This window comes from Somniosus microcephalus, chromosome 1 (genome assembly GCF_052327205.1).
Source record: "Somniosus microcephalus isolate GS21.2 chromosome 1, FLI_Smic_1.0, whole genome shotgun sequence".
Lineage (NCBI taxonomy): Eukaryota > Metazoa > Chordata > Chondrichthyes > Squaliformes > Somniosidae > Somniosus > Somniosus microcephalus.
In genome coordinates this window covers 144,609,249-144,621,448 of record NC_140987.1, presented here as the reverse complement: position 1 = coordinate 144,621,448, position 12,200 = coordinate 144,609,249, and the positions used below count along the sequence as shown (strand labels likewise).

The following is a 12,200-nucleotide window of genomic DNA, read 5'->3' as shown; positions in this document are numbered from 1 at the left end:
CAAGTCTTCAGCACGACAGTCGGGGCTCATAGCCTTTGCTGTATCCAGTGCGCTCAGCCGTTTCTTGATATCACGTGGAGTGAATCGAATTGGCAGATGACTGGCTTCTATGATGATGGGAACCTCAGGAGGAGGCCGATATGGATCATCCACTCGGCACTTCTGGCTGAGGATGGTTGCAAACACTTCAGCCTTGTCTTTTGCACTCACGTGCTGGGCTCCACCATCATTGAGGATGGGGATAGTCATGGAGCCTCCTCCTCCTGTTAGTCATTTAATGGTCCACCACCATTCACGACAGGATGTGGCAGGACTGCAGAGCTTTGATCTGATCCATTGATTGTGGGATTGCTTAGCTCTGTCTATAGCATGCTGCTTCCTCTTTTTAGCATGCATGTAGTCCTGTGTTCTTCCCCAGGTTGGCACTGCATTTTTAGGTACGCCTGGAGCTGCTCCTGGCATACTCTTCTACACTCCTTATTGAACAAGGGTTGGTCCCCTGGCTTGATAGTAATGGTAAAGTGAGGGATATGCTGGGTCATGAGGTTACAGATTGTGGTGGGATACAATTCTGCTGCTGCTGATGGCCAGTTTTGAGCTGCTAGATCTTCACAAAGACTGTGCAGTGGTCAATGCTGTCATGGACAGATGCATCTGCGACAGGTAGATTGGTGAGGACGAGGTCAAGTATGTTTTTCCCTCGTGTTGGTTCTCTCACCACCTGCTGCAGGTTCAGTCTGGCAGTTATGTCCTTCAGGACTCAGCCAGCTCGGTCAGTAGTGGTGCTACCGAGCCAATCTTGGTGATGAACATTGAAGTCCCCCAACCAGAGTACATTCTGTGCCCTTACTACTCTCAGTGTTTCTTCCAAGTGGTGTTCAACATGGTGGAGTACTTACTCATCAGCTGAGGGAGGGTGATAGGTGGTAATCAGCAGGAGGTTTCCTTGCCCATGCTTGACCTGAAGCCATGAGACTTCATGGGGTCCGGAGTCAATGTTGAGGACTCCCAGGACCACTCCTTCCCGACTGTATACAGGAAACTCTCGTTTAAACGGCACCTAAATATCCGGATTTCTCTATTAACCGGCAAAATTTATACTCCAAAAACACCTCAATAATCGGAAATGTTGCCAAGTCCGAGTCTCCCGCGGTGGCCATTTCCCCAAACTGCCACTACTCGGCTTCTTGGCGCTGTCGGAAGGCCGAACACCTCAATAACAGGAGTCTGACTCTCCCGTGCTGCTGGTAGACTCTTCCGATCCGCCATTTTTCTGTGTGTCTCCTGCGCTGCCGGTAGTCTCTTCCAATCCGCCATTTTTCTGTGTGTCTCTCCATCTTTATCGTGAATTATCTCCCCCATCTTGCATTATGGAATTCCCAAAAGTTGGTCCAAGCAAAAGGAAGAGAATGGTGTTAACTTTAAAACAGAAAATCGAAATATGCCAACGACTAGAAAGGGGAGAGAAGCGCATCAACATTATGAATGAATTCAAAACAGTTCGTTAACAATCTACGACATGAAATCACACAAGGATAAGCTGCTCAAGTTTTATTCAAGCTCGGAGACATTTAAGAGTGTAGAGAAACGGCGTACGCTTTGTAAGTCTAAGCTTGAAGAGCTGGATACCGTGCTTTATGAGTGGTTTTCTCTTAAGCGTTCAGAGGGTGTTCCACTTTCCGGACCCATGCTAATCGAGAAAGCGAAGGATTTCTACGTAAAGATGGAGCTCACTGACAAGTATGCTTTCTCCGAGAGATGGCGAACGTGCTTCCAGTTACAGCACGGGATACGACGACTCGATATTTCCGGGGAGAAGAAATCAGCTGATCACAATGCTGCAGAAGAATACTGCGATTATTTCAATCGGATTGTGCAGCAACATTATTTGTTGCCAGCACAGATATACAATGCCGATGGAACTGGCTTATTTTGGAGGTTTTTGCCAGAATCAACACTTGCTGGGGCTAGTGAGGCTAATGCTTAAGGTTAAAAGAAAAATAAAGATTGTGTAACCATGCTAACATGTGCGAACGCTGCTGGATCACACCAGGTTAAAAATCCCCGTGCATTTAAAAATGTGAGGCACTTACCAGTTGAGTACAAAGCTCAAAGAAATGCTTGGATGGATAAGGAAATCTTTTTGTATTGGTTCCATCATATTTTTGTTCTATCTGTGAGGGAACATTTCCGTAAAATAGGGAAACCTGAATAGCAAATGCATTTTATTGCTTGATAATTGTAGAGCCCATCCGCATGAATCCGAGTTGGTTTTGGGAAATATTTTCACCATTTATTTGCCACCAAATGTAACTTCTCTCATACAACCCATGGACCAGGGCGTTATCCAAAATCTCAAGTGTCATTACAAGAAAGACTTCCTACGTAAACTGATAAATCAAGATGGCAATATTCACGCATTTGAGAAGGAATACAATCTTAAAGATGCCGGCCTAGAAATTGAGTTGACGCCACGCCAGGGCTTTAGCGCCGGAAATTTAGCGCCGGCGCTAATTCCCTTGCGCGCGCCAAAAATTCAGTAGCGCCGCGCCCAGACGGCTGCCGGCGCTACTGGCGGGCGTGAGTGCCTCCCAATGGGCGCTGAGTGCCGCATTGCGGCGCTAATCCGGCGCTGCGGCACCCGATGCGGTGCGGCAGGCTGGGGAAGTGCAGGCCTCCTTCCTCCCGTTAAGGAGGCGCTGCCTTCACCCGATCGCTGGCCGTTTGATTTTTTCAAAAATGAGCCCGGCACTTGTCCGCGGGGGGGGGGGGTGGAGGAGTCCGGGGAGGGAGGTGCGGGCAGGCGGCCGGCGGGAAAGCGGCCGGCCGCCGCGCGACCTTAATGCGCCGGCGCTAACTTGTGTAAGACTCGGTTGCCAGAGTCTTAGTTGCGGCTGCCACGGGCGAGGCGGCCGCAACTGAATTTCGGTGTTCGGGCGCGTTGCCACGGCAACCGGGACGCTGCGCACACCGATGACGTCATCGGTGCCGGCGCAGCGCAACCGGCTAACGCCGATGGCAGCGCCGAAGTGAATTTCAGAAACGGCTATCATTGCGGCGCTAGGCCCTCTAGCGCCGCAAAATGGGCGCTAACCCTACTGAATTTTCAGCCCGCCATCTTTAATGTTGCATGTTCCTGGAACTTGGTGAAAGGTCACACTTTGAGGCAAGCCTGGCGCAAATTGTGGCCTTCTGTAATGTTTGCTGAAGGTGGTTCTTCAGAGGAGGAATTTCATGGGTTCAATGTTCGTCCCAAGAAGAGTACAATAATGGAAATGGCTGGTATGGTGAAAAATGTAGGCCCAGCAAACCCTCTACATAACCTCAGTGAAAAAGTGATATTGAGCAGTGGGTTGATGCAGATAGAGAAGTTGCTGTTGTGCATATGCTAAGTGATGATGAAATAATTGAGACTGTTTTGAATCCAAAGAAAGAAAAGGAAAGTGAGATGGAAAGTGAAGAGGATGAGATTTCTTGATTTTTTTTATTTTTGTTTGTTAAAAACAGCCTTGGTAAATAAGCCTCTCCGTCATCCAGAATTTGTAATCAACCAGCACCGTCCCGGTCCCGTCGGTGCCGGATATCAAAGAGTTTCCTGTACCACCGTGCTGCCACCCCTGGTGGGTCTGTCCTGCCGGTGGGACGGGACATACCCAGGGATGGTGATGGAGGAGTTTGGGACATTGGCTGAAAGGTATGATTCTGTGAGTATGACTATGTCAGGCTGTTGCTTGACTAGTCTGTGGGACAGCTGTCCCAATTTTGGCACAAGTCCCCAGATGTTAGTGAGGAGGCCTTTGCAGGGTCGACTGGACTGGGTGTGCAGTTTTTGTGTCCGAAGCCGGTGCCTAGGTCGATGCCGGGTGGTCCGTCTGGTTTTCTTTTTATTATTGCTTTTCGTAGCAGTTTGTTACAACTGAATGGCTTGCTAGGCCATTTCAGAGGGCAATTAAGAGTCACATGTAGGCCAGACCAGGCAAGGACGGCAGATTTCCTTCCCTAAAGGACATTAACCAGTGAACCAGATGGGTTTTTAGACAATCCGATAGTTTCATGGTCACCATTACTGATACTAGCTTTTTATTCCAGATTTATTTAATTAATTGAATTTAAAGTCTCCAGCTGCCGTGGTGGGATTTGAACTCAGAGGCCGCAATTTTGCGAGGGTCAGCGGGCGCGATCGGTGGTGGGTCGATTGGGAAAGTGTTGTTTTTTTGACAGCGAGTTGGGAACCCCCTGTCAACCCGCCACCACACGCCTTTCCCAATGTCGGGTCTGTCAATGCTGAGCAGATCCGACCGGCAGTGGCAGGGGACCTAATTAAAATGATTAGCCTCTAGTTGCCAGATGATTAATAGCCTTTTTTTCACTTGCCTTTTGTCTTTAACTTCATGACCACGGGTTCCCCGCTGTGCGCAGACGACGGCTGACAAGCTGAGGCATGAGTTCAGTGGACATTACTCCAGCTGATTACTTGACAGCTTCAAATGTACAGTAAAAGCTCACATCTGACTGATATTCACTATACTCAGGCAGAAGCTTATTCTCACTCTATTTCGAGCCCACATTCTGCAGGCTTTGCACTCTCCAACCACTCTCACGTCATTGGAAGAACTCCCTCACCATTGACAGAATGCTTCTCTCATCTCTACTTCACCTGCCATCTATTCCATCAGCATGGGTGCCCTTTATACTCTCTCACCTTTGTCCTCAAAAGCCCACCATGATCAGCCCCAACACCAGCAGCATCAGGCACACCAGCAGCACCAACAACACCACCAACCTTCTCCGCAATCAACTGATGCTGCACAGGACACAGGGCATCAGCACCCGACCACATTGCTGCCTGGGAGGCCAGGGATAGCCTCACCATGACCAGATTTACTTCACTTGATGCTGTACACCCTGGCTGCTACATGATGTGCCAGGCTGGCACCACCCCACACCAACACCATAAAGCATCCCTACAATGCGCAAGCCATTCCTTTCACACTCATGACCATTGCGGGGGGAACCGTTATGTCTCACCATTCACTACAACTCACTAAGCCACTGCCAAAGGTGCACACAAATCTGTCCAAGAAGGCAAAGTGTTGAAAATAAAGGTTTCAATGTTTGACACCACATTAACAGAAACTTTACATGAACATTGCATAAAACACCCAAGTGCCTAACCTTGTGTGTTGTTAGTTGGAATGATTACATTAGGATGAGGGTGAGTGTGAGGGGTGGCTAGTGAGATGGGGATGTGATAATATGATAGAGAGGGATGGGTGGAGGTGCAAGGTAAGTTGTTGTAAGGATGTGGAGCAGTAGGGTAGGGAAGGCAAAGTAATGGGGATGTGATGAGGCACAGCAGGATGAGGTTGAGTGTGGCTTTATACTAACGTTTCGTGATCTACTGAGATCATTGAAACGTTTGCGGCACTGCACCCAGGTCCTCCTGACCACATCCCTGCTTATGTCCTCCTGTGCAATGTGCACCCAGGCTGTGTTGATCTCCTGGGGAGGTCTCTTCCACCCATCGGAAGGGAAGAGGACCTCCCTGCGTACTGTGACTCCCTCCATAAACATATGGAGGGTGTCATGGGGGAACCTGGGTGCAGCCCTGCACCTTTGTGCAGTGATTGTCAGCGTTTGCAGCACTTCAATGCTGTAGAAGACTGACAGCACAAATGTCAAGACAAATGTGGCCCTGGTCCCTTTAAGGAAACCGACTGATGACGAGTCATGAAATGATGTCACCAGACCTACTTCCTCTAATTGGGCCAGGTAACGCGCTGGGTGGGCTTAACAAGCTCAATCAATGGAACGTCATTTTACACAGCGGGATGGAGCCAGCACCAGGGCCACAGACCTGCCGAGGTAAGCAAAATCATGGCCACTGTCTCCGGATCATTAGTCCAGGCCTCTGGATTATTAGTCCAGTAATATAACCACTACCGTTCTCATACCACGATGCTACCATTCCTGTTTGGAGAGGTCAACAGCGATAGTGGTGCCAGCACTCACCTATCCAATGCAAAAATGCAGATCGTGACGTCAATCGGTGTGCAACACCTGATTTCCTGCCGCCTGCAATTTTGGAGGTCGCCACATGCCATAACGCTTTCGTCTAACCACGCACAGAAGAACGTGCATGCAGTAATACTGCAGAGACGCTGCCAGCGCTTCTTAAAGGGACACACACATCTTTCAGGTAAGTTTTGATTTCAGCTTTTGGACTTTTTAAAATATATTTTATTCGAGTAGTGCTTGATGCAATACCTATAAAAAGTTGCTAAAGTGTGCAGGGACTGCAGGATGATTGCAAGGCATTGGATGTTAAAGGAAGGCCTCTGAGAAGACCGCTTGCTCACAGTCCTGTGGGGCACATGGAGTTGAAGCAGAAGCAGCAAAAGGGACAAGCTGCTCGCAGAGGGAAGAGGAAGAAGCAGAAGCAGAAGAGGAAGAGGAGGAAGCAGAAGGAAGGTTGCAACCCAGACAGCCCCTTTCTGGTCGGGATATCCAGGATCGAATTGTCCACCTGTGGTGCCAGTGACCACAACCACAATTCCCCTTTCAACATTTGTCTCACACCTTACCTTCCCTCTGTTACTGACCATCACAGCATCCTCTTGGCCACAATGCTGAAATAAAAGCCACCACAAAGCAAACTTTCCAATCAGGACAACCTCGAGGAGCTGGTGGCTGGAAGTGTGAAATCGAGTGACAATGTTTCTTCTTCTTCTCCTTCACTCTCCTCTCCCTCTTTTTGGTCAACCACTGGCTGGGCAGGCTGGATTTCTTGGGTGTCTGAAATAAGGAAGGCACAAGGGTAGGGTTGTGGTGAGGGGAGGGCAGGAAAGCAAGAGCTGCATGCTTACACCATGTACAGCTTGTACATCAGAAGATATTGTGGGATGAGGGTGGAAGTGGAATGTGAGAAGGAGGATTACTTATGAGGATACCAGCATCCTGTATTCTTTCAGCCCCACCTCTGGCCAGGGGTACAGCCATGGCCCTACCAAGAATGGCCAGCACTGTCTCCTCCAATAGAGTGAGGTGAAGCTAGGAATGTAAGGTGAGCCACACCTTTAGTACAGATGTTGGTAGGTGAGTGACGGGGTGGGGGCGTATGTGAGGCAAGTGGTGCAGTTGGTAGGAGATGGCTTTTGAAGATGCATTCACTGACCTTGACCACTTGTCTGAGGTCATGAAACTTCTTTGGACACTGCAGCTAGGTCCTGGGGGCGACTGCAGATGCACTGCTGACAGTGACGGCCTCGGTGATCTGGTCCCATATCCTTCTTTCTGGAGGGCCTCCTGTGGATAGGGAATCTCTGTTCCAGTGTTGACCCCCTACACAAAGCTGGAGTGCTGCGTGCGAAACACTGGGTGCCATTTCTTGGCCTGTTGAGCCATTTTTGTTAGTGCTGAAGCACTTTTGCCATTTTTTACGTGCAGAAGGCTGCTCAGCTCTAAGAGTTGAAGAATAAATTTTAAAACATTTTCAGAAGGCAGTTCCCATTTAAGGTTGCTTTCTAAAATGACAACATTGCTTTAAGAAAAAGCAGCCTCACTCCAGGGACGCAACATTGGACCTCCTGCTGAGCGCACAGCCTGAGGAAACGTGTTCGTTGCTGGGCTGTGCGCTGATATCATTCAAATTAGCAGGCAGCACCAAAATAACGTGCTATCTGCGATTTTTGTACGGGTGCGAGCAATTCTCGCCCCGCGGTGCCACCGCCCGTTTTCGGGCCTTATTGAATTTCTAGGCCCTCAAATTATAGAAGGTAGATGGGGCCAGAAATCACTAGTGTTATCAATTACTGCCATCGCCTGGAGTTTGCTTGATTGCCTTTGGAGGTTTCGATATTCAGGAAAGATAGGCAAAAAGGAAAGGGAGGAGGGGTAGCATTACTGGTTAAAGAAGGGATTAACACAATTGTAATGAAGGATATTAGCTCTGATGAGGTGGAATCTGTATGGGTCGAATTGAGAAATACTAAGGGGCAGAAAACGTTAGTGGGAGTGGTATATAGACCTCAAAACAGTAAGGCGGAGGTTGGGGATGGCATTAAAAGGGAAATTAAAGAAGCGTGCAATAAGGGCACAGCAGTCATCATGGGTAACTTTAATCTACATATAGATTGGGCTAACCAAATTAGTAACAATACTGTGGAGGAGGAATTCCTGGAGTGTTTACGGGATGGTTTCCTGGACCAATATGTCGAGGAACCAACCAGAGATCAGGCCATCTTAGACTGGGTATTATGTAATGAGAAAGGATTAATTAGCAATCTTGTTGTACGAGGCCCCTTGGGTCGGAGCGATCATAATATGATCGAATTCTTCATTAAGATGGAGAATGAAGTAGTTGACTCAGAAACTAGGGTCCTCAATTTAAATAAAGGAAACTACGATGGTCTGAGGAGCAAGTTGGGCAGGATTGATTGGGGAATGGCACTCAAAGGGTTGACGGTGGATAGGCAATGGCAAACATTCAAAGACCGAATGGATGAACTACAGAAGTTGTTCATCCCAGTTTGGCATAAAAATAAAACAAAAAAGGTGACTCAACCGTGACTAACAAGGGAAATTAGGGATAGCATAAGATCCAAGGAGAGGACATACAAATTGGCCAGAAAAAGCAATAATCCTGAGGATTGGGAGCAGTTTAGGATTCAACAAAGGAGGACAAAGGGATTAATTAAGAAAGGGAAAATAGAATATGAGAGTAAGCTTTCAGGGAACATAAAAACTGACTGTAAAAGCTTTTATAGATATGTAAAGAGGAAAACATTGGTGAAGTCAAGCGTAGGTCCCTTGCAGTCAGAATCGGGGGAATTTATAATGGGGAGCAAAGAAATGGCAGACCAACTAAATACATATTTTGGTTCTGTCTTCACAAAGGAGGACATAAATAACCTCCCAGAAATACCGCGGAACATAGGGTCTGATGAAAGGGTGGAACTGAAAGAAATCAGTATTTGTAGGGAAATGGTGTTAGGAAAATTGATGGGACTGAAGGCCGATAAATCCCCAGGGCCTGATAATCTACATCCCAGGGTACTTAAGGAAGTGGCCCTAGAAATAGTAGATGCATTGCTGGTCATCTTCCAGAACTCGATAGACTCTGGAACAGTACCCATGGATTGGAGGGCAGCTAATGTTACCGCACTATTCAAAAAAGGTGGTAGAGAAAAAGCGGGGAATTATAGACCGGTAAGCCTGACATCGGTAGTGGGGAAAATGCTAGAGTCCATTATAAAAGATGTAATAGCAGAGCACTTGGAAAGCAGTGACAGGATCGGATAAAGTCAACATGGATTTACAAAAGGTAAATCATGCTTGACTAATCTACTGGAATTTTTTGAGGATGTAACTGGTAAAATAGATAAGGGAGAACCAGTGGATGTGGTGTATTTGGACTTTCAGAAGGCTTTCGATAAGGTCCCGCATAAGAGATTAGCGTGCAAAATTAAGGCACATGGGATTGGGGGCAAGGTATTGACTTGGATAGAGAACTGATTGGCGGACAGAAAGCAAAGAGTTGGAATAAACGGGTCGTTTTCCGAGTGGCAGGCAGTGACTAGTGAGGTACCGCAAGGATCGGTCCTAGGACCCCAGCTGTTCACAATATATATTAATGATCTGGACGAGGGAATTGGATGTAATATCTCCAAATTTGCAGACAACACAAAGCTGGGTGGGAGGGTATGCTGTGAGGAGGATGTCATGAAACTCCAGTACGATTTGGACAGGTTGGGTGATTGGGCAGAAACATGGCAAATGCACTATAATGTGGATAAATGTGAGGTTATCCACTTTGGTGGCAAAAACAGGAAGGCAGATTATTATTTGAATGGCAATAGATTGGGAGAATGGGAAGTGCAAAGAGACCTGGGTGTTCTTGTGCACCAGTCGCTGAAGGTAAGCATGCAGGTGCAGCAGGTGGTTAAGAAGGCAAATTGTATGTTGGCCTTCGTAGCAAGAGGGTTCGAGTACAAGAACAAGGATGTCTTGCTGCAGTTGTACAGGGCCTTGGTGAGACCGCACCTTGAGTATTGTGTGCAGTTTTGGTCACCTTACCTGAGGAAGGACGTTCTTGCCATGGAGGGAGTGCAGCGAAGATTCACCAGGCTGATACCTGGGATGGCAGGAATGACGTACGAGGAGAGATTGTGTCAATTGGGCTTATACTCACTGGAGTTTAGAAGATTGAGAGGGGATCTCATCGAAACCTATAAAATTCTATCAGGTCTGGACAGACTAGATGCAGAAAGGATGTTTCTGATGGCTGGGGAGTCCAGCACCAGAGGTCATAGTCTAAGGATAAGGGGTAAGCCATTTAGGACTGAAATGAGGAGGAATTTCTTCACCCAGAGAGTGGTGAACCTGTGGAATTCTCTGCCACAGAGGGCGGTGGAGGCCAGTTCATTAAACATGTTCAAGAAAGAGTTGGATATATTTCTTGAGGCTAAAGGGATCAAGGGATATGGGGAGAAGGCAGGGACAGGGTACTGAATTTGGATGATCAGCCATGATCTCATTCAAGGGCCGAATGGCCTACTCCTGCTCCTATCTTCTATGAAACCTTCCAGAGTTTTTTACCTAAATTGACCCAAGGCTTTTTCTATTTTGTTTTGCCTCTCCCAGGAGATTGTGTGACTGGGGAGTGGATTGATGGTGCACATAGGCTGCACCTTGCTTGAATGGGTCAGACTGGATGGATCAATGATCTTTTTTGCATGTTCGAAATTAATAGGCTGTATCAACTTACAACTGAAACTGAGCTGCCTGTATTTCTTTCAATACCGATATGATGCTGGAACTGAAGTCATCCGTTATGCTGGTTTTTGTCTAAGTCAAATAGAATGTAACTTCTTTTTTAGATTTTGAGTGTGGATATCACACTCTACATATACTGTGTTTCACAAACCATACATGCAGCACCAAGTTAGAAGCAAGTTCAATTATTTTGGTTCACAGAGTCAGAAAAGGCTGAAAACGACTGGTCACAGTGACATGAATCTGTGCTGTACCCCCTCCAGGTTATTTGAAAAGATTCATTTTGTGTTTAAAGTTAATGTACAACAAAATAACCATTGAAGAAAGTAATGGTTTCCATAGAAACATCTTTATCAGGTGACCTGAGCAGCAGTCACAGTAGAAGAATATATCACGCATTAACTGATAAAAACTAGCTGGACTGGACTGGACTGGGTTGGGCTGTTCTACCTAATAAGTTCCAGGTGTCATTGGAAGTCCAACCTTCTGCAGTAAAGCCATTACACTGTACTAGTTCTTTCTCTTGTTGCTGTCAATTTAATACAACAAAATGGTCAAAAGTATTTCTTTGGAGGACTCTGTTCTGTGTCTTGATGGAAATGGTTTAGCCCTGAAATCTCCCCAACACAGTCCTACAGAGAGTATAAAATCTCTGTTTGCGAGGTAAGTTTTACACACTTTTATTTCAAGATTATGTCTAAATAAGTTCAAAGCCTTTCAAACTGTGATTGTTCTAGCATTGACCCTAAACACAAGATTGTATTTCAAATCCATCTTAAATTTAACACTCAACTGATCACCAATGCTTATCCCTCTTGGAAAGTCTTAAGTAGCTTTCAAGCTGAATTTTAAGAGAAAGTGCTTTGATACAAAAAGAACAAACCTAGATCATTACTTGTGTTTATACTGAATCTGGGCTGTAAGGTCCTGTACCTGCAGCAAGAAACCTATTTTGCAAAATGATGTTACTGTCAAAAAAAAGTGTATTTATGGCTAAAAATGGCTGTTGATATTAGTGGATGAACACCGAATGCATTTGTGTGACATTTCTCTCCCCACTGTTGTAACCAGTTTACCTTAAAAAAAACTTAGCACCTCTGTTAGTATTATAGACAAGGCATGACATAGAAATATATTTAACATTCAGCTGCTAATATTGCTAACAGTAAGTTCTAGCTTTAGTGACAGCAAAGTGATAGTGTTCAGATTAGTGCACCAATTCTTTTTTACAATAATTCTGCTCGAATATGCTCAGAAGCAAGTTATATTTCTCATGCCCCATTTTGCATTTGAGTGCATTTAGCTATAAGATTGGTCCAACCAATCTTCATAGCTTTTATGTAGCAGCAATCCACGTTAAATATAACTGTGCATGTCGTCAATAAGACTGTTGAACTCTTCCACCATTAGTTAATAGACAATCGTTA

At 46.2% G+C, this 12,200-nt stretch overlaps 1 protein-coding gene across 3 annotated transcripts in view; it reads left to right on the top strand.

Moving 5' to 3' along the window:
• The first annotated feature begins 11,254 nt into the window (after positions 1–11,254).
• The window catches only part of gramd2b (GRAM domain containing 2B), a 221,390-nt gene continuing 220,444 nt past the window's right edge, over positions 11,255–12,200 (top strand). Inside the window, exon 1 of one of the 3 annotated variants that reach the window (XM_085986504.1) lies at positions 11,255–11,436. In XM_085986504.1, coding sequence (XP_085842630.1) covers positions 11,324–11,436 — 113 coding nt within the window. In that variant the 5' untranslated portion in view covers positions 11,255–11,323. The remainder of the gene's footprint in view (positions 11,437–12,200) is intronic. The other 2 variants (XM_085986541.1, XM_085986485.1) reach the window with 2 other exon arrangements.